The sequence below is a fragment of the Phacochoerus africanus genome, chromosome 7 (assembly GCF_016906955.1).
Source record: "Phacochoerus africanus isolate WHEZ1 chromosome 7, ROS_Pafr_v1, whole genome shotgun sequence".
Lineage (NCBI taxonomy): Eukaryota > Metazoa > Chordata > Mammalia > Artiodactyla > Suidae > Phacochoerus > Phacochoerus africanus.
Genome location: NC_062550.1, coordinates 71,517,840 through 71,544,460, shown reverse-complemented (window position 1 = coordinate 71,544,460; position 26,621 = coordinate 71,517,840). Strand labels below are relative to the sequence as shown.

General features: G+C 43.3%; 1 protein-coding gene and 1 long non-coding RNA gene across 7 annotated transcripts in view; one reads left to right on the top strand and one right to left on the bottom strand.

Moving 5' to 3' along the window:
• The first annotated feature begins 288 nt into the window (after positions 1–288).
• On the top strand, positions 289–6,624 carry LOC125131817 (uncharacterized). Of its 2 annotated transcripts, none has more exons than XR_007136026.1 (3): positions 289–713; positions 995–1,167; positions 6,547–6,624. It is a non-coding gene; the product is annotated as an uncharacterized LOC125131817 (long non-coding RNA). The 2 variants fall into 2 exon arrangements; XR_007136027.1 differs by lacking the exon at positions 6,547–6,624 and adding an exon at positions 2,882–2,912.
• A 3,701-nt stretch (positions 6,625–10,325) lies between these two features.
• CCDC77 (coiled-coil domain containing 77) overlaps positions 10,326–26,621 on the bottom strand; it is a 37,535-nt gene continuing 21,239 nt past the window's right edge. For all 5 annotated transcript variants that reach the window (XM_047787854.1, XM_047787850.1, XM_047787852.1 and 2 more), the window contains 8 exons: positions 24,175–24,271; positions 22,931–23,003; positions 19,695–19,786; positions 18,676–18,824; positions 13,320–13,536; positions 11,794–11,919; positions 11,550–11,702; positions 10,326–10,767 (listed from right to left, as the gene is read on the bottom strand). In XM_047787854.1, the coding sequence (XP_047643810.1) occupies positions 10,621–10,767; positions 11,550–11,702; positions 11,794–11,919; positions 13,320–13,536; positions 18,676–18,824; positions 19,695–19,786; positions 22,931–23,003; positions 24,175–24,271 (1,054 nt within the window). In that variant the 3' untranslated portion in view covers positions 10,326–10,620. The remainder of the gene's footprint in view (positions 10,768–11,549; positions 11,703–11,793; positions 11,920–13,319; positions 13,537–18,675; positions 18,825–19,694; positions 19,787–22,930; positions 23,004–24,174; positions 24,272–26,621) is intronic.

The following is a 26,621-nucleotide window of genomic DNA, read 5'->3' as shown; positions in this document are numbered from 1 at the left end:
AATGATCCCAAAACCTAAGACATGTGCAGAGGGCCACAAAACAGCTCAAGTGCTCAAGCCCCAGACAGACTTTCTAAAAACCTTCTTTGTCTAAGTTCATAGGTCCAGGCTATGAACCCTGGCGCGAGAACCTCAGCCATGCTTCTTAGCAATCACTGCGGCATCTCAGTGGCCCGTCTCGGGTTCCAGACGGTGATGCTAGGCACGATGGTTTCAGGTTTCTCAGCTGTGTTATCTAAGGACCGGCTGCTGGGGATTTGGTCAGGGCCAGTTTGGGAGAGAGGCAGACGCCGTCTTTTCCCCAGAACAGACTACTCTTTGAGCTCTGCCGCCACCCGGACTGGGGATGGAAGAAAGAAAACACAAATCTGCACTGTATGTGGTTCTCCGGAATGTAGCTTGGCCCTGGAGAAGGAAAGTTAAGGCGCAACCTCGCTGCTCCTCTGCGTGCCCTCTGCAGGCAGCAGGCCCCGTCCGTGGGGCCTGGCTGGCTGGGACGGGCCAGGGTGGACAAGAAGCATGTCTGACCTCAGCAGTGGCGGGCTCCCGGCCCCTTCCGGTCAGCACTGAAGTCCGGAGGACGGGAGGCTGAGGGAAAGTGTTTGCAAGGACCGAGGGAAACAGAACCCTGTCCTCTGGCCAAGCTGTGGAGAAAGCAGACAAGCCCAGTTTAAGAACTTGGAATAAGGACAGTCGGGGACATGCGTCAGGAGGTGAGGTTTGGGCTCTGTTTTCCTGTTCCCCTCACACACTTGCCACATTCACTGTGTGCAGGTTGTGGTGATGGAGGGTGGGCCAGGAGGGCACTCGGCATAAGGACCAGCCTTTTGGAGAAAGTGAAGTGCTGAGTGCTTTCTAAGCTCTGAGAGCTGAGGAGCCCTTCTTCTGCCTTAACACAGACTGCTCTACATCCTGGCGTCTTTGGGGGCAAAGAGCGCTGTCAGTGCAGGTGAGAAAGAGATGTGGGTGGAAAACCTTTTATTCTGTCGTCCAGCTCTTTCTAGGGGACGTTTCACATGGTTCTCCTTCAGAGCATTTAGAAGGTTACCTCAGAGACGTCCCGTCAGCCTCTGAATGACGCTTCTCCTCTTGGTCAGCTATCTTTTGCGGTACATTTTCCAATCCCAGGGTCGTCTTGGCTTTCTACGTGGAATATTTTGCTTCCAGGTACGTTTTCCCTTAAATTCCATACTCTCCTCAGGGGAGATTACCTCCCGCTTTCAGAGATCACTCGGAGTAGACACCCCAAACATTCTCACCATTAGCAGTTGCAGTTGTGGGAAAGCAGATCAAGTGGGGAGGGGATGGGGTGGCTACGAAGAGGGCACAGCGGGAACTCTGGGGATGCTCAGAGGAGGGGTCAGGGGCAGAAGGGGGCAGGCCCAGCAGACACAGGGGTCAGAAACTCAAGAGGGGGCCAGTCAGACTGAGTTGCAGTGAGATTTGGAATCCCAGATATTATAGAGGATTTAAACAGAAGACATATAGAGAAAGAAGAAGTTTATAAGGCTGTTTTGGGGGAGGATGGAGTTTGTTGTTTTGACAAGAAGGGAGATATATAGAGAACAGAGCTATTAGCACATAGAGAACAGAGCTATTTTCTGCTGCAGCTTATCAGGTGTTGGCTGGGCCTGGGGAGTGACACCAGAGGGGCCTGGCTGCAGAGGGAATCCTCTAAGTAAAAGCACCCCAGACAGACCAGTTGAATCTTATCACTGAGCTTGGGGGCCAAGGAAATCTTATAACAATCTGCATGACAGTACTACTACAGTACGCTTATCCAGATTCTAGATCTCGCTATTTAATATTTAATTGCCACTTTACAAATGTCAAGTCAAAGCTGCCAATGAAGAGACTCTGGAAGAGTCAATATGGTGATATCAAAATTGACCTAATTTAAAATTAGCACTGAATGGGGAGTTTGGGATTAATAGATGCAAACTATTACATTTAGAATCAATAGACAATAAGGTCCTACTGTATAGCACAGGGAACTGTATCCAACCTCCTGGGATAGATAATGAGGGAATATAATACTAAAAAAAAAAGAATATATATATATATATATATATTCTTTTTTTTTTAGTATTATATATATATATATATATATAATATATATGTATGTGTGTATATATATATATATATGTATATATATATATATATATACACACATACATATATGCACGTATGTATGTATGACTGAGTCACTTTGTGGTACAGCAGAAATTGGCACAACACTATAAATAAACCATACTTTAATAAAAAATAAAAATTAAATTAGCACTGATACTGCTTAATATGAAGATGCTTAATTAATGTATATGAGACGATTGTGAGCCAAAATGAGAAGACAATGTCATAAAACCAACACAAGGCACAACACTGGTCTAATCTGGAAGTTACTGTGCAAAAGCTGCAGACTAGGAGTTCCCGTCGTGGATCAGTGGTTAACGAATCCGACTAGGACCCATGAGGTTGCGGGTTCGGTCCCTGCCCTTGCTCAGTGGGTTAAGGATCTGGCGTTGCCGTGAGCTGTGGTGTAGGTCAAAGACATGGCTTAGATCCCGAGTGGCTGTGGCTCTGGTGTCAGCTGGTGGCTGCGGCTCCAATTGGACTCCTGGCCTGGGAGCCTCCATGTGCCGCGGGAAGCAGCCCTAGAAAAGGCAGAAAGACAAAAAAAAAAAAAAAAAAAAGCTGCAGACTAACCATGTCAAAATAGAGTGGCTGAAGGGGGGAGCATGGGCAAGATGTACACAAAGTCACTCTGTTCTTACAACCACGTGTGAATGTTCAATTATCTAAAATGGATAGACAGTAAGTAGGTAGATAAGTAGGTAGATAGAGGTGAGCTGAATTTTTTTTTTTTTTTTTTGCTTTTTAGGCCTGCACCCACGGCATATGGAAATTCCCAGGGTAGTGGCTGAATTGGAGCTGTAGCTACTGGCCTACGTCACAGCCACAGCCATGCTGGATCCGAGCCGTGTCTGCAACCTACACGACAGCTCATGACCACGCCATATCCTTAATCCACTGAGCAAGGCCAGGGATTGAACCTGAATCCTCATGGATACTAGTCGGATTCGTTTCTGCTGTGCACAACAGGACCTCCTGAGGTGAGCTGATTTATCAAGCATATTATTGTACAATAAATATTTGTCCAAAAAAACCCCACTTATTTAGCATGCCAACTTGAAATGCCTCTATAACTCACATTCCAGGATTAATTGGGTCTGTTTTTCTGACAATGCTGCCAACCTCGGGCTTCTGGAAGTTCTCATTCCCCTAGGTTTCCAGCACAGTAATATTATTTTTTTCTCTCTTCTTTCTCTTTCTTTCCTTTTCTTTCTTTCTCTCCTCCCTTCCTTCCATCCTTCCTTCCTTTCTTTTTTTTTTTGCTGTTTAGGGCCACACCCACACCATAAAGAAGTTCCCTGGCTAGGGGTCAAATTGGAGCTGCAGCTGTCAGCCTACACCACAGCCACAGCAAAGTGGGATCCGAGCCACATCTGCGACCTACACCACAGCTCATGGCCACACTAGATACTCAACCCACTGATGGAGGCCAGGGACCAAACCTGCATCCTCATGGATACTAGTTGGGTTCATTACTGCTGAGCTACAATGGGAACTCCCAGAACACTATTTTCTTGTTATTCAGATTGTTCCTTTAAAAAAAAAAAAAAAACACTTTTTTTTATTTAATGATTTTAATTTTTTTCCATTATGGCTGGTTTACAGTGTTCTGTCAATTTTCTACTGCACAGCAAGGTGACCCAGTCACACATAAATGTAAACATTCTTTTTGCTCACATTATCATGCTCCATCATAAGTGACCAGACATAGTTCCCAGTGTTGTACAGCAGGATCCCATTGCTTATCCATTCCAAAGCCTATAGTTTGCATCTATTAACCCCAAATTCCCAGTCCCTCCCACTCCCTCCCCTTCCCCCTTGGCAACCGCAAGTCTGTTCCCCATGTCCATGATTTTCTTTTCTGTGGAAAGGTTCCTTTGTGGAATCTAATATATTAGATTCCAGATATAAGTGATATCATATGGTATCTGTCTTTCTCTTTCTGACTGACTTCACTTAGTATGAGAGTCTCTAGTTCCATCCATGTTGGCAGCACTTTATTTTTTCGGTTGCACCTGAGGCATGAGGAAGTTCCAGGGCCAGGGATCGAACCCATGGTATTGCAGTGACCATGCAGAATCCTTAACCCACTATGCCACATGGAAACCCCCAGACTGCTCCTTTCTTACCAGTCATCTCCTCTGATCATTAAAGTTCCCCTCTTTAGCTTTATCTTCTTATTCTATATGTTCCCCATCTCTGAACTTATCTAAATCGATGGTATTGATCCAAAACTTCAATTATCTTTATGCTAATAATTCTAAACCTCCTTTAATCTAACTTCTCTCTCTTTTTTGTTTTGTTTAGTTTTGCTTTTTACGGCTGCACCGGTGGCATATGGAAGTTCCCAGGCTAGGCAGTCAAATCGGAGCTGTAGCTGCTAGCCTATGCCACAGCCTCAGCAACGTGGTATCTGAGCTGCGTCTGAGACCTACACCACAGCTCACGGCCATGCCAGATCCTTAACCCACTGAGCGAGGCCAGGAATCATCCTCATGGTTCCTAGTCGGATTCATTTCCGCTGCACCACAATGGGAACTCCCATGTAACTTCTCTTTGGACCTCCATATCCTTATTCTCAAATTTACTGGAAACTGCTGCTTCTCATATATGCTAAATCTCAGCTAATGGTGTCATTATACACATGTTCCCCAAGCCAGTAACTTTGGAGCTAGAGAACTAGTCTTAACTCTTTCTTAACACTCACATCTCATCTATCACAAAGAAATGATGTCCTTTCTGCTCCCAATGCTTCTCAAGTCTGTTCCTTTCTCTCTATTCCTCATGTCTCCCTTTAGCTCGGGCCCTGAATTCTCCTCTGGGTAAGGACTGGAGCCATCTCCTTTCTTCTGTTCTTGTATACAGTGAGTGGTGACAGTATAATCTGTCATGCTGCAAATATTACAGTAAATCTTGGTAGCCAACCTAGTATGGTGTGGGTGGAGAGGCGGTGGGAATCATAAGACTGGACCAAAAGTAAGACACCCAGAGGCTATTTTATGTTGTGGAAAAAAAATCACATAAATTTCATGGGTAAAAAAGTGATTTATCCCTAAGTGATTCTTATAGCTAGGCTAAAAGAAATTTTAAAAGGCAAAGCAGATGACACTACCGGCTCTTTTCTAAAGATCTAAAGATTCTCCTTTGCTTTCTTCCTGCAATTACTACAATAAATCCTGGTACTAAGTGACTGTGCCTTACCCTGATCTGCAATACAAAGACTTCCCAAGAAATAAGTTTCATATATTTATTATTGCATCCTGCTTGCTCTTTGCCCCTGCTTTTTAAGAAAATGAGTTAGTATTTCAAATTCTTTCTTCATGCATGAATTTATATCACTGTACTTCTGATTTTGGTTATTGGTTTTGTTTTTTTTTGTCTTTTTTGTCTTTTGTTGTTGTTGTTGTTGTTGTTGCTATTTCTTGGGCCGCTCCCGCGGCATATGGAGGTTCCCAGGCTAGGGGTTGAATTGGAGCTGTAGCCACCGGCCTACGCCAGAGCCACAGCAGTGCGGGATCCGAGCCGCGTCTGCAACCTACACCACAGCTCACGGCAACGCTGGATCCTTAACCCACTGAGCAAGGGCAGGGACCGAACCCGCAAGCTCATGGTTCCTAGTCGGATTCGTTAACCACTGCGCCACAAGGGGAACTCTTTTTTTTTTTCATTTTTAAGCAAAGCCAAATGTTTTCTACTATGGTAAAAGGTTCTGAAATATTTAACAGATTTACATTATTGTACTAAGTGAAATTTCAGACCATTTCTTATGCCCCACGTTCTATGACTGTCTCCTGCATTGCACATACCCAAACGTTCTACTCTCCCTGCCTTCCCACGTGTTGTTTCTCTCCACCTGAAATGCCCAGTTGTCCAACTTTGAATTCGCCTCTGAGATTCAGCTCAAGCCTTACCTCCTTTAAGTCATATTCTCTGCTTTCGGTCCTCTGCACCCACAATGCTCATTTTCTTGCCCATCTTTGGAGCGCAAACACTGTTTTTGTGGTTCTTAATAAACTTAAGATCCAGCACAATTTCTAGGATGTACCAAGCACCTAAAAATAAAATGGTGAATGAAGGAATGAATGGTATTAAATACATCTTAGAATCGAACAATCATGGGAAATTGATAGGAAATCAAGCGAAGCCAAAATATAGAAAATAATTCATTGTAATTGAATGCCCACTGAATGCACATAACTAAGCCATTTCATGGGCTTAAAGAGAACTGATTTTTAATCCACCTAACATAAAATTCACCCTTTTAAAGTACAGAATTCAGTGGCTTTTAATATACCATTTATGAACTATCACCCCAAAAGAAACCTCGTACCCATTAGCAGTCACTCCTCATTGCTCCCTCTTCCCAACTGACAACCACTTATCTACTCCCTCTGCCTTTTTTTGTCTTTTTAGGGCCACAGTTGCAGAATACGGAAATTCCCATGTTGAATCAAAGCTGCAGCTGCTGGCCTACGCCATAGCCCCAGCAACCTGGGATCCAAGCCACATCATTGACCTACACCACAGCTCATGGCAATGCTGGATCCTTAACCCACTGAGCAAGGCCAGGGATTGAACCCTCGTCCTTGTGGATACTAGTCAGGTTCATTACCACTGAGCCACACTGGGAACTTCTCTACTTTTTCTTTCTGTGGATTTGCCTGTTGTGACAGATGTTTCATGGATATGGACCAAACAACATGTGGCCTTTTGTGTGTGTGGCCTCTGTCATGGAGCATCACGTTTTCCAGGGTCATCCACGCTGCACAGCACGGATCAGGACCTCAGTCCTTTCTATGGCTGAATGATAGTCCATTGTCCAGATGAACATCTTGTTTACCTACTCACCAGTTGCTGGACATTTGGGTTGTTTTTACTTTTTAGCTACTATGAATAATGATGCTTTGAACATCTTTGTACAAGTTTTTTTGTGGATGTGTATGTTCATATATCTTTTTTTTTGTCTTTTTTGTTGTTGTTGTTGCTATTTCTTGGGCCGCTCCCGCGGCATATGGAGGTTCCCAGGCTAGGGGTTGAATCAGAGCTGTAGCCACCGGCCTACGCCAGAGCCACAGCAACTCGGGATCCGAGCTGCATCTGCAACCTACACCACAGCTCACGGCAACGCCGGATCGTTAACCCACTGAGCAAGGGCAGGGACCGAACCCGCAAGCTCATGGTTCCTAGTCGGATTCGTTAACCACTGCGCCACGACGGGAACTCCTCATATATCTTTTTTTGGGGGGGGTCTGTTTTAGGGCCTCACCCATGGCACTTGGAGGTTCCCAGGCTAGGGGTTCAATCGGAGCTGTAGCCACCAGCCTACACCAAGCCACAGCAAGTCAGGATCCGAGCCGCATCTGCAACCTACACCACAGCTCATGGCAACACTGGATCCTTAACCCACTGAGCGAGGCCAGCGATCAGAACCCACATTCCCATGGATGCTAGTTGGGTTCGTTAACTGCTAAGCACAATGGGAATACCCTATTTTCATATATCTTGAGCATATGTATGTGAGGAGTGGAAGTGCTCACTCACAATAACTCTTCTGTTTAACTTACAAGTAACTGTGAGGCCATCTTCCTAAGTGGTGGCACCGTTTTACATTCCCACCTGCAATGTGTGAGGCCTCCAGCATTTCCACACCCTTACAGGCTCTTACTATCTTGTCTATTACAGCCATCCTAGTGGGTGTGAAGTGGTGTCTCATTGTCAATTTCCACTTCTAATGTTCAGCATCTCTTCATTTGCTTACTGGCCTACTGCATATTTTCTTTGCAGAAATGCCTAGATTCCTTGGCCACTTTTTGTGTGGCCCTTACATTGTTGAGTTGTAAGTTCTTCACAAATTCTGGGTACTACCACTCCTTTTTTTTTTTTTTTTTTAAATTATTTTTTTGGTCACACCTGAGGCATGTGGAAGCCAGGGATTGAACCTGCACCACAGCAGTGACCTGAGCCACTACAGTGACAACAGCACATCTTTAACCTACTAGGGAATGCCAACATTTTCTCTTTCTTAATCCCCACAATCACCCTGCTAAAGGGAGATCAATCTTTATTTTATAGATCAGGAGACTGAGCCTGGGGTTTTAGTGAGCAGTGTGACTGAATCTTTATCTGTGACTCTCCCACACCCATGCTCTGTGATACTCTATACTGCTTCTTGGTGACAGAGTAGTTTTAACTGATGAAGACATCTAGAGAGCAGCTGTACTAGGGTGTGCTTAACATGAAGATGAATGTCATTGGAATTGAGGCCAGGGTATTAGAAACACTATCAACTGATTGCTAAAGTCAGTGATGGTAGACCTCAGTCACATATAAAATAAAAAAAGCTGGGAGTTGCCCTTGTGGCTCAGCAGAAACAAATCTGACTAGCATCCTTGAGATCGCAGGTTCGATCCCTGGCCTCGCTCAGTGGGTTAAGGATCCAGCATTGCTGCAAGCTGTGGTGTAGTTCACAGACGCAGCTCGGATCTGGCGTTGCTGTGACTGTGGTGTAGGCTGGTGGCTACAGCTCTGATTCAACCCCTAGCCTGGGAACCTCCATATGCCTCGAGTACAGCTCTAAAAAGACAAATAAAATAAAAATGAGTTGAATTGTATTATCTCTAAGATTCTTTCTTATTCTGAAATTCTGTGATTTAATAAGCCTTTTTTTGTTTTGCCATGCATCAAAATAGCAACAGTCATGGACAGCCAATGCCTTAAGTGTTAGGACAAAAGGAAGAGCCACCCACTGACATACATCCCTCTAAGGCCCAGGATGGGTTCCTCCATGAATTTCTGTCTTAGTATTAGTGAAAGATACCTGATCTGTTATCATAGGCATAAAAAACAAAAAAAGCTTGCATCTCCTACTGACAGTTCAAGTTCAATCACCACTTCCCTTAACACAAATATGAAAACCTGAGTTCTTGCCTTCGTTGTGGGTAAATTAGAGTGATTCTATACTAAGCCAAGATAAGTGAATTCCCAGAGGCTGTCCAGGTACCTTCACAATTACTTTCTTCAAGTACACAGCTATTTGCCTAAAAAGGAGGAAGACAGAACAAATGGATATGGTTTCAGTGCCATCATCACATACTATCTCTGCTACCTCCAACACGAGATGATTTCAAGTGATGAATTTATTCTTTCCATTATAGCTGGTTTACAGTGTAGTTTACACTCTACTGTACAGCAAGGTGACCCAGTCACACACACATATATACATTCTTTTACTCACATCATCCTCCACCATGTTCCATCAATGGATGAATTTAGAAAAACTTTTTAAAACTTTTTTTGGGGGTGGGGTATGGAAATTCCTGGCCAGGGATTGAATCCGTGCCACAGCAGTGGCCCAAGACACTGCAGTGACACCAGTGGATCCTTAAACTGCTGAGCCATGAAGGAACGCCTAGGAAAACTTTAATAGGTGTACAGCACTGCAGAAACCATGGAGCAGATAAATAAACTGAGTCATCAACAAAATATAAATGTGGTTTTATTAAGAAATCACAGGAAATTCAAATAGAATATTTTCAATTATATATTTTATTCAAAAATAGTTAATTTAAAAAATATGTATCATTTTTTGAAAAAGCAGTAGTGGTAAAATACTGAATTTTTCATACAAGGATCATTTATGTTTCATTCACTCCTACCAAAGAGGCACCTTTATTAAAAAAAAAAAAAGTGGCACCTTTATTTTCCTAGTTGAACATTTTTGCTGAAGACCAGGGTCTCTGGTGCCCTCTGGTGAAACTTCACCTGACTGGGTGTCCAGGAAGGAATTCAGGCCCTACAGCTCAGGGCTGAGAGAACTGTGGCCTATTCACCTTTGACAGGCGGTCATTTGCCGCCTTTGCTCTCTGCCCAGGAGAAAGGAGACCTCAGTGGATGTCTTTATCTCCTGGGGAAAGCCGTCTCCCTCACTAATACTCAGCCAAGCGCACAGCAATAATATTTTCTCCCTACGTTTTTACTGTCATTGTCTTCTTAAAAAAACAACAGGAGTTCCCTGGTAGCCTAGTGGTTAAGGATCTGACATTGTCACTGCTGTTGTGCTAGTTTGATCCTTGACCCAGGAATTTCTACATGCTAAGGGTATGGCCAAAAAACTCCCCCAAACAAACAGGAGTTCCTTGGTAGCTCAGTAGGCTAAGGATCCAGCTTTGTCACTGCTGTGATGTAGGTTCGATCCCCAGCCTGGGAACTTCTGTATGCCAAGGGCACAGCCAAAAAACAAACAACACCCCCGACCCCAACCCCTGTAAATGAGAGAAATAATATGGGAGAATCTCTAAGTAACTCAAGTTATAATCCAGACCAAAGCTTAGAATGCAAAAAAAGCTGATTCTTCAGCCTATATTTGTAATAATGGATACCATTACTCAAGATAACTCTGGTCCTACAGTTTCTGGGAGAAGTCGACCTTCCCTCAGATTTTAGGAAGCAGATCTATTTCGGACAAGTATCATTCCTAAAAAGTAAACATTAGCAGAGTCTCAGTTCGTTCTCCAGCCCAAACACTTTGGACTTAAGGTTCTTCAGTTCTCCTTGTATCTTATGTGCTCGTCTATTGCTGTCACGAACCTCATACAGAATGGCAAGATCCTGGTTTGCCCGGGCATTAAGTGTTGCCTAGAGATTTGGAAAAAAGACAAAGAAATGATTATGGCAGATTGCAGAGGAGAGAAGTCAGTTATAAAGACCATGCTATGATGGCTCCTTTTTATGAGACTTTTAGTACATGGGATGGATTCAATCCTTGGTCTGCTTAGTGACTAACTAAAAGAGGAAAAATGTAGAGCAGAGTTAAGGCAGAAAAGGCAGGAGACTTCTTGCTTTCCCAAACAACAGTAAAGGAGCCTTTAAGACAGAGGTCAGTCAACAATTAACAATGAGTAAAAAGACACCAACATAAACATTATCAGTACACTTGCCAAAGAAAGAAAGAAAGCATCTCTTCTATAATGAACGTGTTTGGAGCACAGTGATCACTTAGGATATGCGAGTGACTGGTTAAATCTCTCTTTTTAAATTAATGTATGATTTGCAATGTTGTGCAGTCAAATCTCTTTAAGAGGCACTGGAGGCAGCTTGGAAATTCCATGTAGTAAGGCCATGTCTGAACTTGTTAACTCAACTATTCACTTCCCCCACTTGTAAAGTAGCCACGGTTCTCTTAATCTACTTCTTGAGTTGGGAGGAATGAAGTTTTCTGTCGAGTCTGGCTTAGATGGGAAGTATGATGGTGTCATCATTCCATTATTTCAGCCTATTTTGTCTTCCCACTGGCATGTTCCGTTTAAACTGACTTTTAGTGAGACTGGGAGGATGTGATGCAGCCCAGCTTTCTTCTGAGGGGCCCTGGTTTCCTCACGGGCACCTCCTCTCCCTCCTAGTAAATCAGGATCAGTTACCTTATACAGCATCTGCTCCAAGTCTCGCAGTTTCTGCCGGAGAACCTTAATATCCGTCTTAAAGCCCTCTACTTCTAAGGCGCGCCGATTCTCCAAGGCCTCATAGCGCTTTGTCATCACCTGTAGGCGCTTCCCCATCTTGTTGGTGCGATCCTAAACACAGTCGGGGAGGCATGTGTGGAGGTGAGGGAGTGGCCGGAGCCGTCTGCACCGCCCATCCCACGAGTGGCAGAGCATTTCACACCTTAAAGATCTCTCTCCTCACTCCTTCTTCCTCACGGATCCGGGCAAGTTCTTCTTCTAGGGAAATGCACTGCTCTTGGTACATGTTAGACAGCCTTTTCTCCTGAACTATCTTATCCTTTAGGGACTGTAGGTCAAAAGGAAAAAAAATAATATTCTGTTTTATAATTTAGGTAACTCAAATAGCACACAGGTAAAGAAAAAAAGACAAGAAAGGATTTCTAGAAGTACAAAGTGAGTTGAGAAACAAGATAGCAACGAACTCTGGAGAACATCTGAAAACCTATTTCTGGAGGATTCACTTAGCTTTATTCCTAAAGTGTACATAGTAGAAAACAAAATCTTTTTGGCTCTGGGAAGAGTCAGATAATGGAGTTCAGAATTGTACCAAGTAAGGAGTTCCCATTGTGGCGCAGCAGAAACAAATCTGACTAGGAACCATGAGGATGCAGGTTCGATTCCTGGCCTCGCTCAGTGGGTTAAGGATCAGGCTTTGCCATGAGCTGTGGTGTAGATCACAGACACAGCTCGGATCTGGCGGGGCTGTGGCTGTGCCTGTGGCATAGGCTGGCAGCTATAGCTCCGATTTGCACCCCTAGCCTGGGAACCTCCATATGCATCTGGTGCAGCCCTAAAACCCCCCCAAAAAAAGAAAGAATTGCATCAATTAAGACATTACAGTGTAAGTTTTGGGACACATTTCTGAAGTTATTTAAAAAGAAACAACAAGTTATAATACACAGGTCCTACTGAGCAGCTGGAATGATCTTGAAAAAGACCAAATCAGATGTTACTTCCTTACAGACAGTCCTTCAAAGACCTGGCAGTGTTTAGAGCTACATCTTCTCAGCAGGAACGTAAAGGTCCTGTGGGAGCGCCACCCACCCTCCAATCTCCGTGCTCATTCCTCCCTACCACGACCAGATCCAGAAGCCATCACTTTCTTGGTCATGTGTTAGTTTCTGTTCTTTCTCACCTATTAAAACATAAATGCCATGAAAGCAGACCTTATCTAACTTATTTACTGCTGTAGCCCCAGAGACTAGCCCACAGGAGGAGTGCAATGAATATCTGTTGAATCAATCAATAATTTTCTAAATCCCCAAACATTATAATGATGAATTAATCTTTGAAACCTTTTTTTTTTTTTTGCTTTTTAGGGCCGCACTAGCAGCCCATGGAGGTTCCCAGGCTAGGGGTCTAATCAGACCTACAGCTGCCTGCCTACACCACAGCCAAGCCAGATCCGAGCCACATCTGTGACCTATACCACAGCTGTCAGCAATGCCAGATCCTTAATCCACTGGGTAAAGCCAGGGATTGAACCTGACACCTCATGGTTCCTAGTCGGGTTCATATCTGTTACACCACAATGAGAACTCCTGAAACCTATTTCTTGAGGTTGCTGCTACAACAGCTTCCTGGACCGCATGGATCTATATGACAGTAATTAAGTTCCTTGAAATTCCTTGAATTCTTTCAACAATTCCAAAAAAATACAGTTTTCTATAAGACAGAGGAAACTACCTTGATATATTCATTTTGGTTGTGGTGATTCTCATGAATTGGCCAAACTTTCCCAAGTTTATCTTCTCTCTTCTTACACTGCACCCTGTACTGCTTGATCTTGGACATCAAATGATCCTTTTCAAGCATCCAGGATGTCTCTTTATTTTGGTTTTCAAATTTGAGTTGCAGGAAGTCTTTGGTGCTCTCATACAGAAGTTCCTGGGTGTGGTGGAGACTAGGAAAGAGAGTACAGATGTGGACTCAAGATGTTCCCACAGCAGCTGTGGCACAGCTATTCCAAACAAGGCAAAGATATAGGTGCAATACACACATTCCGTAACAGGTCATTAGCAGTTTGAAAAACACACTTAATCTCATCATCGGCAATTTTACTTATTTCAAATAGCAAAAATAAACCAATGGGACCTGATCAAACTGACAAGCTTTTGCACAGCAAAGGAAACCAAAAAGAAAACAAAAAGACAACCTACAAAATGGGAGAAAATACTTTCAAATGATGCAACTGACAAGGGCCTAATCTCTAAAATACACAAACAACTTACACAACTCAAAGGCAAAAAACCAACAACCCAATTGAATGATGGGCAAAGGACTGGAATAGACATTTCTCCAAGGAAGATATACAGATGGTCAACAAGCACTTGAAACAATGCTCAACATCACTGATTATTAGATAAATGCGAATCAAAACTACCATGAGATACCACCTCACACCAGTCAGAATGGCCATCATTAATAAGTCCACAAATAACAAATGCTAGAGGGGTTTGTGGAGAAAAGGGAACCCTCCTGCACTGTTGGTGGGAATGTAAGCTGGTAAAACTACTATGGAGAACAGTATGGAGATATCTTAGAAAACTATACATAGAACTACCATATGACCCAGCAATTCCACTCTTGGGCATATATCTGGACAAAATTTTCTTTAAAAAAAGATACATGCGGAGTTCCTGTTGTGGCACAGTGGTTAACGAATCCGACTAGGAACCATGAGGTTTCGGGTTTGGTCCCTGCCCTTGCTCAGTGGGTTAACGATCCGGCGTTGCCGTGAGCTGTGGTGTAGGTTGCAGATGCAGCTCGGATCCCGCGTTGCTATGGCTCTGGCGTAGGCCGGCGGCTACAGCTCCAATTCAACCCCTAGCCTGGGAACCTCCATATGCCACGGGAGCGGCCCAAGAAATAGCAACAACAACAACAAAAACAAAAAAAGACAAAAGACAAAAGACAAAAAAAAAAGATACATGCACCCACATGTTCATTGCAGCACTAGTCACAATAGCCAAGACATGGAATCAACCCAAATGTCCACTGATAGATGACTGGATCAGGAAGATATAGTATATATACACAATAGAATACTACTTGGCCATAAAAAAGAACAAAATAATGCCATCTGCAGCAATATAGATGGAACTAGAGACTCTCATCCTGAGTGAAGTCAGTCAGAAAGAGAAAGACAAATACTATATGATATCACTTATATCTGGAATCTAATATATGGCACAAAGGAACCTTTCCACAGCAAAGAAAATCATGGACTTGGAGAACAGACTTGTGGTTGCCAAGGGGGAAGAGGAGGGAGTGGGAGGGACTGGCAGCTTGGGGTAAATGAGATGCAGAATGTTGCCTGTGCGATGGATTAGCAATGGGATCCTGCTGTGTAACACTGGCAACTCTGTCCAGTCACTTATGATGGAACACGTAATATGAGAAAAAAAGAATGTATACATGTATGTGTAACTGGGTCACCACACTACACAGTAGAAAAAATATATATATAAAGAAATAAAAAAAATTTTTACTTATTTCATTGGACAATGTAGAAGGTATCTACTCTGGTTCATAGACTGGTTTTTACAGGTATTTTTGTGAGCACTAATTTCAGGCTATATAGTTAGAAGGACTACAGAAATATTTACACACAGCCCATCTCGGAACGGACTTTTACCAGGCACTAGATTTTACAACAAAGAACAGGAGTTACTGTTGTGGATCAGTGGGTTAAGGACCCAACATTGTCTCTGTGAGGATGAGGGTTCAATTCCTGGCCTTGCTCAGTGGGTTAAGGATCTGGCATTGCTGCAATCTGTGGTGTAGGTCACAGATTTGGCTCAGATCCTGTGTTGCTGTGGCTGTGGCACAGCAGCTGTGCTGCAGCTCTGATTTGACCTCTAGTCTGGGAACTTCCACATGCCACAGGTGTGGCCGTAAAAAGAATATTGGTGTGCTATTGTTTTTTCTTTTCTTTTTGCCTGCACGTGCAGCATATGGAAGTTCCCAGGCTAGGGGTTGAATCGGAGCTGCAGCCACCGGCCTACACCACAGTCACAATACCACATCCAAGCTGCGTCTGTGACCTACACAACAGCTCATGGCAATGCTGGATCCTTAACGCACTGAGTGAGGTCAGGAATCGAACCTGCATCCTCATGGATACTAGTCAGGTTTGTTACTGATGAGCCACAATGTAACTCCTAAATCATGGTATTCTGCCTGAGGATTAGCACAAATCCTAAAATGTCAAAGCAGCTTTATTTCCATCTGTGCTATGATCCACATGAAAGCTTCCCAACATCAAATCCTGTACTTTTTTTCAGGATCAACTTCCTCTATGAAGTCCCCAAAATAACTTCAGCCCATTTAGACGCGCCATTCTCTGAAAGTTCCTATCACTTTAAATCTACACCCTCGTGCTATAATTCAACAATGGCTTAGCTTTATTTATCATTTATTTTTGCTCCATTACCACTAGATCATCAAAGACAGAACCAACTACTGTACATATACGGCCTCTAAACAGATTCTTGCTAACTACTGAGATTTAGGAACAATCTGGTTTCAAATCAACATCTAGAAAAATATAGTATCAAATGATCAAACTGCTTGCAAGGGGTATTAAATACTTCACTGTAGTTTTCCACTGAACAAATATTGTCAGATCCACTTATTCTTTCCATAAGTAAGAGGGTAACCAGATAAGGAGGAAATGATAACACAATGCCTGAAGAGTAACTGTCACCAGATGAGTACATATATTTATATATATTTATTCAGATACATGTGTGTATAAAGAGGGAGAGACTGATTCAATTACCACAAGGACTGCTCTTGCTCTCAATGAGTTATTTTACTCTATCTTATATTATGGTCTCGATTACACACTGAGAAAGCATGATCTTATTCATGTATAAATGGTTTGAAAGTGACACCTAAAGGGCAGCCATTAATGGCTTTGGATTTCATGCCATTCAATACCCTCAGGATGATGATCTAATGGAAGGTGCTGATCATGTGCTCAGATATGCAGGTGATGCTAAACTAGGGTGCCTATTAATAACCTAGAAGACAGATACAAAACTGGAAACTACTGTGACAACTTAAAAATGCATTCCCTTCAAGTTCCCACTGTGGTGCAGCAGGTTAAGATTTGGTGTTATCTCTATGACGGCAAGGGTTCAATCCCCAGCCCAGTACAATGTGTTAAGGACCCAGTGCTATTGCAGCTATAGTGTAGGTCACAGCTGCAGCTTGGATTTCATCCCTGCCTGGCAACTTCCATATACTGTGGGTAAGGCCAAAAAAAAGAGGAAGAGACTTAAAATTTTTGAAAAGACAATTAAAAACCCAACAGGATAAAGAATGTAAAGTGAAAAAGTATTTTAAGGTGTAGGTTGTTTGGAGTTCCTATTGCGGCTCAGCAGTAATAAACCCAACTAGTATCCATGAGGATGTGGGTTTGATCCCTGGTCTCACTTGGTGGGTTAAGGATTTGGCGTTGCCGTGAGCTGTGGTGTAGGTTGCAGATTCGGCTCAGATCTGGTGTGGCTGTGGCTGTGGCCAGCAGCTGTAGCTCGATTTGACCCCTAACTTGGGAACTTCCATATGCTGTGAGTGCGGGCCTAAAAAAAAAAAGAAGAAGAAGAAGAAGAAGATGCAGGCGGTTTAATCTATAAAAGAGAAGGTAAGATAAAGATCACCAAGTATTCAAGAATGATTTACTATGTGCCTATTGCTCACACAGGCCAGGATGGAGGCTACAGACATAATTCCAGCGAGGTATTCACACCAGCAGAGAGTCACCTGATCGTCACGGGAGATGGGGAGAAGTTTAACTCTGCCTGGGGAGGTCTGCAGAGGAGGGGCGATGCAGCACAGCCAGGTGTCTGCTAGGTCAAGAGTGTTCTGAGAACAAGGGTGTCGTTAGTCTGGCTGAAGAACAAGGTGAACCACAGTGACAGAGGAGGCACCAAGGCTGAAGCATGACAGGAGCTGCAGATGAGTTACTTCAAACAAGAACACAGCCTGAACCAATGTGGAAAGATCGAGAAGGCAGAGAGCGGACTGGAGAAGCTTCCCAGGCTCACGCCCCTCAGGGCTGGGAAATTGGGAACAGAGAGCAGGGAGTTGAAGACCATCCTGAGGTTCTGAGCTTGGGAAACCAGAGGCACATGACGGCATTAAACTAAATGGGGGAAGAAGGAGGCAGCAGGTTTGAGATGGGGGAGGGGTGCTTATTGGGAAAGAAAAGTTTAGCTTCAGTTGCAGTCAATTTGAGGTGTTCAAACAGATGCCACTGGAAACGGGCAAAAGGCTGAGGAGGGTTAGACACGTGGGAGAACCAAGAAACGTAAGTGCTGCAGAAACCAAGGGAGACAAATGTCTTGAAGGAGGGGCGATGAGAGGTGCCAGAGACACAGAAGGACATTAATGACAATGGGGACTGTGAAGAAACATTTGCCACAGAAATTAGGAGTCACTGATGGCCTCAGACAGGGCAGATGAGGGGAGACACAGACGGCAGAAAGAGGAAGACAGGCAGACAGGTCTGGGGCAAAAACAGTAAGTATAGTTTTGTGCAGGTATGTAAAGTTAAACAAAAGACAAGGCCTGTGATACTGAGTCAAGATAACGTATCGGTGGAGAAAAGGACATTTCTTGACACAAAGATCAAGCTAAAACACTCAAATGGGTGAAAAGCAATGTGTGGAATACCCCAGCCCTTCAGGAAAAGCAACAGCACATCCAGGGAGCCTGGGGAGAGGCAGGGATGACAAGACCCTTCCTTCAGCTCCAGGGTCCTGTGCTGCTGCTGACTCCCCTTCCCCCATTTTCGGCCTCCCCACAGCGTATGGAGCTCCTGGGCCAGGAATCAGATCCAAGCCATAGTTACGACAATGCTGCATCTTTAACCTGCTGTGCTGAGCCAGGGATCAAACTTGCATCCCAGGGCTCCGAAGATACCGCCAACCCTGTTGCACCATAGCAGGAACTCCTAGGACTGCAGACTTTTAAATTTTTAAACCACTTTGAGAACATTTTAAATCCATGAAGTGTGGCTTTCTTTGACACTTACCTTTTGGTGAGCTCTGTGATTCTGTCCCTATGTCGCTGGTGATGAACCTGAACTTCCTCCATGTGGATCCGCCTCTCCTCCATGAGTCCTGACACCTGCTCTCGGGAGAGCCGGGTCTGCTCTTCCAACTGGGCCTGGAGCGCTTCCACCTAGAAGGGACGAAATGGCTGAGGTATCCACCCCTGCCTGGCTCCCACTTACTTCTTACCACTACAAGGGATCCTTTCTCTAGAAACATTTAGGAAACAAAACCCACATAAACAAAGAAACAAAAGCACAGCAACAAAACAAACTGAAGAAAAATCTCAACTGGACTCCTCTTTACTGCCTTGTAAGTGGGGGTCAGGCTGCACAAGAGCAGACTACATCGGCACTAAGCAAAGCACCCGACATCATACAAAGGAAACCAGTAAAGCTGATCTCCCCTACCCGGGATTCTCATCTTCTCACCATCTCCCTTTCTGGACTCTTAGGACTGTCTCCTTTTTAAGATTCTCTAGTTACACAGACAGAGAAAGACTCTCTTCTTCATTTTTTTAATTTACAAAATAGAGCAAAATGTTATTTCCTTCTCTGAGTCTGGCTGTTGTGACCCCAGGTGGAGATACTAGCTAAAGGTAGAAACTGTCACTTAAATCAATAGACCCTCCTGAAAAAACAGGAACCTGAGTGCATCTAGAGGAAAAACCATGGCTACAAGAGACATACAATGACCAGGTGGTAAGAGGATGACTTCAGGACACATGCACCAAACAATGGACATATCCCCAAAGGTCAGTGTATTGGGACAGACAACTATAGCTGTGTGTGTTCCTTGGGCCACCTGCAGAGGGACTTCTGACTGTGACAGCTCAGCATATAAGCAGACTAGCACTTGCAGAAGAGTGGAATACAGAATAATGGGTAAAACAGACGTTTCTGGAAATCAGGAACACCCTCAACTTTCCAATGTTATGACGCCCAGATGTAACATGTGTGCAAGGAGGCTCTGAGCAGATGCTCGTGAAAAGGGGTTTCACCTGGAGGATGAGGGTCTGCACATCTCTCTCTTGCTGCTCGGCTCTCTCCTCCTTCTCTTTCATTGCTGGTTTTCTCCTGCTTCCTTTAGAATCTGAAATGGAAAACAAAAGTCAGTGGAGGCCTGACTCAGTTTTTCTTTCTGCTATTCAAGCATCAGCCATCACCTTTACAGAGGAGCTCAGTCTGCTTTACCTGTAAGAGAAAGAAAGGAAAGAAGAAGGGAAAAAAAAAACGTACAGAAATTACAGCATTTAACTGTTTAAATAGGAATCTCTTAAGGGAACTATGCTAGGATGTCATCTGGATAATAACATTCATCTTTCTGAGAATAACTATTAAATTTTCCTTTGGAGTTGTGTCTATTTTCCTTATAAAATCTTATTTAGAGAGTTCCCATCGTGGCTCAGCAGAAACGAATCCCACTAGGAACCATGAAGTTGCAGGTTTGATCCCTGGCCTCGCTTGGTGGGTTAAGGAGTCAGTGTTGCTGTGAGCTGTGGTGTAGGTTGCAGATGCGGCTCGGATCCCACGTTGCTGTGGCTCTGGCGTAGGCTGGCAGCTACAGCTCCGATCCGACCCCTAGCCCGGGAACCTCCATATGCCGCAGGAGTGGCCCAAGAAATGGCAAAAAGACAAAAAAAAAATTCAATAAACATAATTTCTTTGGAGGATTTAAGAAGCTCATGCTAAGAGAGTAGACTTTTTTTTGGCTGCACCCTGGGCCAGGGATAGAATTCAAGCTGCATCTGAGACCTATACTGAAGCTATGGCTACACCAGATCCTTAACTTGCTGCAGTGGAAATTCCACAGTGGGAATTCCAAGAGTGGATCTTTTTTAAAGGACACTATATAATGATAAAAGGATCAACACAAAGAGAGGATGTTACACTCATCAACATATATGCATGCAGTATGAGAGCACCCAAATACATAAAACACATTCTAATAGACATAAAGGGATAAACTGATGGGAAGACAATAATAGTAAAAGACTTTAACACCTTACTCACTTCAACAGACAGATTTTTGAGACAGAAAAATCAATAAGGCAACAGAGATCCTAAATGATACAACAGAACAGTTAGACTTAATTGATATTTTCAGGACACTACATCCAAAAAAAGCAGAATACGCACACTTTTTTTTTTTTGGTCTTTTTTTAGGGCTATGCCTGCAGCATATGGAGGTGTCCAGGCTAGGGGTCAAATCGGAGGTGAAGCTGCAGGTCTATGCCACAGCTCACAGCAATGCTGAGCCATGACAGGAACTCCAGAATACACATTCTTTTTGAGTACACATTCCTTTTTTCTTTTTTTGGCCGGGGGGGGGGGGGGTGCGGAGCGGGGAGCGGGGGCCACACCCCCAGCATATGGAAGTTCCCAGGCTAGGAGTCATGGCCACAGCCACAGCAACATGGGATCTGAGATGAGTCTGCAACCTACACCATAGCCCACACCAACACCAGATCCTTAACCCCCTGAGTAAGACCAGGGATTGAACCCATGTCCCCATGGATTCGTTACCACTAGGCCACAATGGGAACTCCTTTTATTTTTTTTCCCAAATGGTCACTTCTGTGGCATATGGAAGTTCCCAGGCCAGGGCTCAAATTGAAGCTGCAGCTGTGGTCTATGCCACAGCCATGGCAACACCAGACCCGAGCCCCAACTGCCACCTACACCATAGCTCACGGCAACACTGGATCTTAACCCACTGAGAGAGGCCAGGGATCAAACCCACATCCTCACAGAGATAACACCAGGTGCTTAACCCACTGAGCCACAAGGGGAACTCCTCAAGCATCTTTTTTTGATGATACAATGGCATGAAACTAGAAATCAACCACAGAAAAAGAAACAAGAGGAGTTCTCCAGTGGCCTGGCAGTTAAGGAGTCAGTGTTGCAATAGCTGTTGTTCAGGTTGGATCGCTGGCCCAGGAAATTCTGCATTCCACAGGCACAAACAAACAAAAAACCCAGGAGTTCCCTTCTTGGCTCAGCGGAAATGAATCTGACTAGCATCCATGAGGACGAAGATTCGATCCTGGTCTTGCTCAGTGGGTTAAGGATCCAGCATCACTGTGAGCTATGGTATAGTTTACAGACGATGCTCGGATCCCCCGTTGCTGTGGTTGTGGGGTAGGCCAGCAGCTGTAGCTCCAATTCGAACCCTAGCTTGGGATCTTCCATGTGCCACGGGTGCGGCCCTAAAAAGCAAAATAATTATAAGAATAATTAAAAAAGAGAGAGAAGGATAAGGAGATTGAGGCTTAGAGAGGCTAATCAATAGTCTGTGATTCCAGAAGCTGTCCAAATCTGTTTTCATAACTTATCACTGTAAGCATGTTAATTATATATATCTAATTATATGTATCTAATTTTACATATATATATATATATATCCATATACACACAATTTCTTTTTTTTTTTTTTTTGCCTCCCGGCAGCATATGAAATTCCTAGGCCAGGGATCAGATCTAAGCACTTATACTTTTTTTTTTTTTTGTCTTTTTGCTATTTCTTGGGCCGCTCCCACGGCATATGGAGGTTCCCAGGCTAGGGGTCGAATTGGAGCTGTAGCCACCGGCCTACGCCAGAGCCACAGCAACGCAGAATCCGAGCCGCATCTGCAACCTACACCACAGCTCACGGCAACGCCGGATTGTTAACCCACTAAGCAAGGGCAGGGACCGAACCCACAACCTCATGGTTCCTAGTCGGATTCGTTAACCACTGCGCCATGACAGGAACTCCCTATATTTTTAAGTTGTACTTTCATTAAAACATCATGGAAACATTTTGTTAAAACAAGCAGCTCAGTAAGATCTTAGACTACTAGAGGCATCATTATGAACATTCCTTACCACTGCATGATAGGAAAAAATTTCTACTTATTTGCACTATGTTTTTTTTGTTTTGTTTTGTTTTGTCTTTTTGCTATTTCTTTGGGCCGCTCCCTCGGCATATGGAGGTTCCCAGGCTAAGGGTCCAATCGGAGCTGTAGCCGCCAGCCTACGCCAGAGTCACAGCAGTGCGGGATCCGAGCCGCGTCTGCAACCTACACCACAGCTCACGGCAACGCCGGATCGTTAACCCACTGAGCAAGGGCAGGGACCGAACCCGAAACCTCATGGTTCCTAGTCGGATTCGTTAACCACTGCGCCACGACGGGAACTCCTACACTATGTTTCTGAATTCTGCATCAATAAGAATTTCTAATAAAATGTTTGATACCTGCTCTGAGAGCTGAAGATTCATTCTGTTCACATATTTCTATAGTCTGAATATTCTTCTGGAGAATGCTGACCTGAAGAAGCAAAAAAAACACAACAAAAAAATTGTAATAATTTTTTAAAAGGTACAGAAATAGCCATCCCATAAATGTAATATTTCACTCTTTAGTTTTGCAGATCAAACACTATTCATAAATTAAATCGGTCAAAACTGATATAATCAAATAAGGACGTCATGCATGTGAGAGCAGAGTAGACAAAGTAACTGGATAAAATCCAGTGTTTTGAATAAAAACTCGATAATCAACTATTGTTGATGATATAGATGAAAAAATAAAATTTCAGGGTTATTTGGCAATATCTACTAAGAAAAAAAAAGTGGTCTTTGACAAGGGCCTTTAGGAAAGTAACAGAAACAGAGATGCATTCATATACAGTATGTATTAAGGTGCTCAGTGAAGAACTGTTTATAGAAGTGAAAGAATGGAAATTGCAAATACACAAGTATTTCTGTACAAATGGAAAAAGAGCTTTATCTCTGGGGTACAGAATTATGAGAGACTGCCAATTTTATATTAGATTCCTGAAATCTGTTTGTTTTTGACAAAGACCATGCATTACTTTTGTAATCCATATAAAAAAGATTAAAAAAAAAGAACTGGTATTGAAACTTGCTCCCACATTGAGCCTGCTCCTGCTGTTCTAATTGTATCCAAAACATCTCCCCCTCTGAGCTATAGGCTTCTAAATGGTGAAATGAGGAGTTTCTGTTGTGGCACAGCAGAAATGAATTCAACTAGGAACCATGAGATTGCGGGTTCCATCCCTGGCCTTGTTCATTGGGTTAAGGATCCGGTGTTGCCATGAGCTGTGGTGTAGGTCGAAGACGTGGCTCAGATCCTGCATTGCTGTGGCTGTGGCATAGGCTGTAGCTCCCACTTCAATCCCTAGCCTGGGAACCTCTATATGCCTCTATATGTGGGTGTGGTCCTATCAAACAAATAAACAAATAATGAAATGAGGTAAACAATGCTACTTCCCAGAGTTTTTTGAAGAACGAGTGTAAAATAACAAAGCTCTTTGTAATTACAGAAAACGCTTTAAAAACTTAGGTTAACATTAGACTGTAGCAGCAGCCAATGCTCATTCAAGCATCTTTAGCAACTACTCAAACTCTTCTGATTATGGACCCCAGCCTTTTTGAGAAAAAGCTGTGCTTACCATGCTATTCCAAAGATTACTTACTTTGTTGGGAGGCTCCTTATAAAAATAGGTCACTTCTCCACTGTCTGTTCCCACGAGAGCCAAGAGATTTTGAATCTTTTTCTTGTCTTCTAGCTCCCTGTAATTCCCATAGAGTTAAAATGTCCAGAGTAAGTACATTTCTGTTTAAAGGATCTTCCTTCTGACTCATTTATTTTTAAAGCAATGGTAACCTCAAATTAAAATTAAATAGGATTAACTCTCTTACATTGCTGGTGGGAATGTAAATTGATAAGCCACTATGGAGAACAGTTTGGAGGTTCCTTAAATAACTAAAATTAGAGTTATCATACACTCCAGTAATCCAACCCCTGGGCATAGCTCCAGAAGACAAAAACCCTAATTCAAAGAGATACATGAGCCCAATGTTCATAGCAGCACTATTCAAAATAGCAAGACATGGAAGCAACCTAAATGTCCACCAACAGATGAATGGATAAAGCAGATGTGGTGTATATACAATGGAATACTACTCCGTCATATAAAAGAATGAATGGGAGTTCCTGCTAGGGTGAAAAAGGATCCGTGGTGTCTTAAGAGCACTGGGACACAGATTTGATCCCCAGCCTGGCACAGTGGGTTAAGGATCCAATGTTGCCATAGATGCAGCTTAGCTTGTGAGTGTGACTCAGATCTCATCCCTGGCCTTGGAACTCCATAGGCTGTAGGGTGGCCAAAAAAGGATTAAAAGAAAAAAAAAGAATGAAATGATGCCATTTGCAGCAACATGAATGGATCTAGAGATTAACATATTAAGTGAAGTAAGACAGCAAAAATTATATGATTATCACTTACATGTGGAATCTTAAAAAAATGATACAAATGAACTTATTTACAAAACATAAATAGACTCACAGACATAGAAAACAAATTTAGGGTTACCAAAGGGGAAATGGGGAGGGATAGATTAGGAGTTTAGGATTAACAGATACACACTACTATATATACAACAGACAAACAAGGACCTACTGTATAGCACAGGGAACTATACTCAATATCTTGTAATAGCCTATAATGGAACAGAATCTGAAAGAGAGTATCTCCGACCCATTTTCCATACCTAAGCCAGTTTTAAGACCCAGCGACTATTACTTAAAGGAGAAGCTGCATCTCTCAGGAGGTGAGACCACAGCCAAGTGTACATGGTAATGTAACTTCCCTCAGTCCTTCCTCAAAGGGCCTACGGCCACTTATTCAAGTAATTGTATACTGGAGAAAAGGCAACCCAGACAGTTCAAGAATTGTTGGACATAGAGTCTGAGTTGACTTTGATACCTGTGATGTGAAGCATTATCTGGGGCAAATGAGAACCAAGTTATGAAATAAATTTTGGTACAGGTTCAGCTCAAAGTGGGTCCACCCGATCCAGACCCAATCAATGGTCATTTCCCCATCTCCAAATATATACATGGAATGGACCTAATTAGTAGCTGGCAAAACCTCCTCATTGTTTTCTTGGTTTCTGTGTTTAAGCAAGAGGAAGTTTCTGAAACCACCCCTTCCTACTCCAGCCACAATGGTAGATAAAGATTTAAAGGATAGAGGGGTGGAGGTCCCCATCAAATCTCCATTTACTTCACATGTATAACCCATGTAAAACCAGACAGGCAACAGTGGACTTCAGTAACTATGAGAGACGTAGTAATACTTTTTCCAGAGGAGGTTGACTTGGTCTTAGGTACACAGATGTGACTACTAATAAAGTAAATGTATTCCTTCTTACTCCTAACAGGAATGGAACAGTTCTCACTCATGTGAGGTAAACAACAGTAGATTTTTACAAGCTTCCCTAGGACCTTGTTAACTCTGCTGTGCTCTATTAACTTTGTCCAAAAGGACTTGGATCTGGCCACTCCACAGAGTGCATTAGCTCAACTACTAAGATATCCTACGAAATTAGACTGAACAGACAAGAAGTGCCACATGTATCAGATCCCTTACACATGCTCCCAAGGGTCAAAGGTAAACCGTACAAAGCACATCAGTGAAGTTTCAGGGGCCCAATTCAGGCATGCCAGGACACTCCCTTTAAAAAAAAGGACAAATGATTGTATCTCACACCTACCACCACCAAGAAGGAAGTGTAATGCCTGAAGAGCTCTTCAGCTTCTGGAGACAACTTTTCCATACTTTGGAATACTGCTCTGACCCATGTATTGTGACATGGAAGGAGAGCTTTCAGTGTAGCCCAGAGGTGAAAGAACTCCGCATTGGGCCAAGGCTGAAACTATTAAGGAGATTGAATCAGTAATCAAAAAACTTCCAACCAAACAGTATGGTGGTTCCTCAGAAAACTAAATATAGAAGTATCATACGATCCAGTAATTCCACTCTTGGGCATATATCCAGATAAAACTTTCATTCAAAAAGGTACATGCACCCCTAAGTTCACTGAAGCACTATTTGCAATAGCCAAGACATGGAAACAA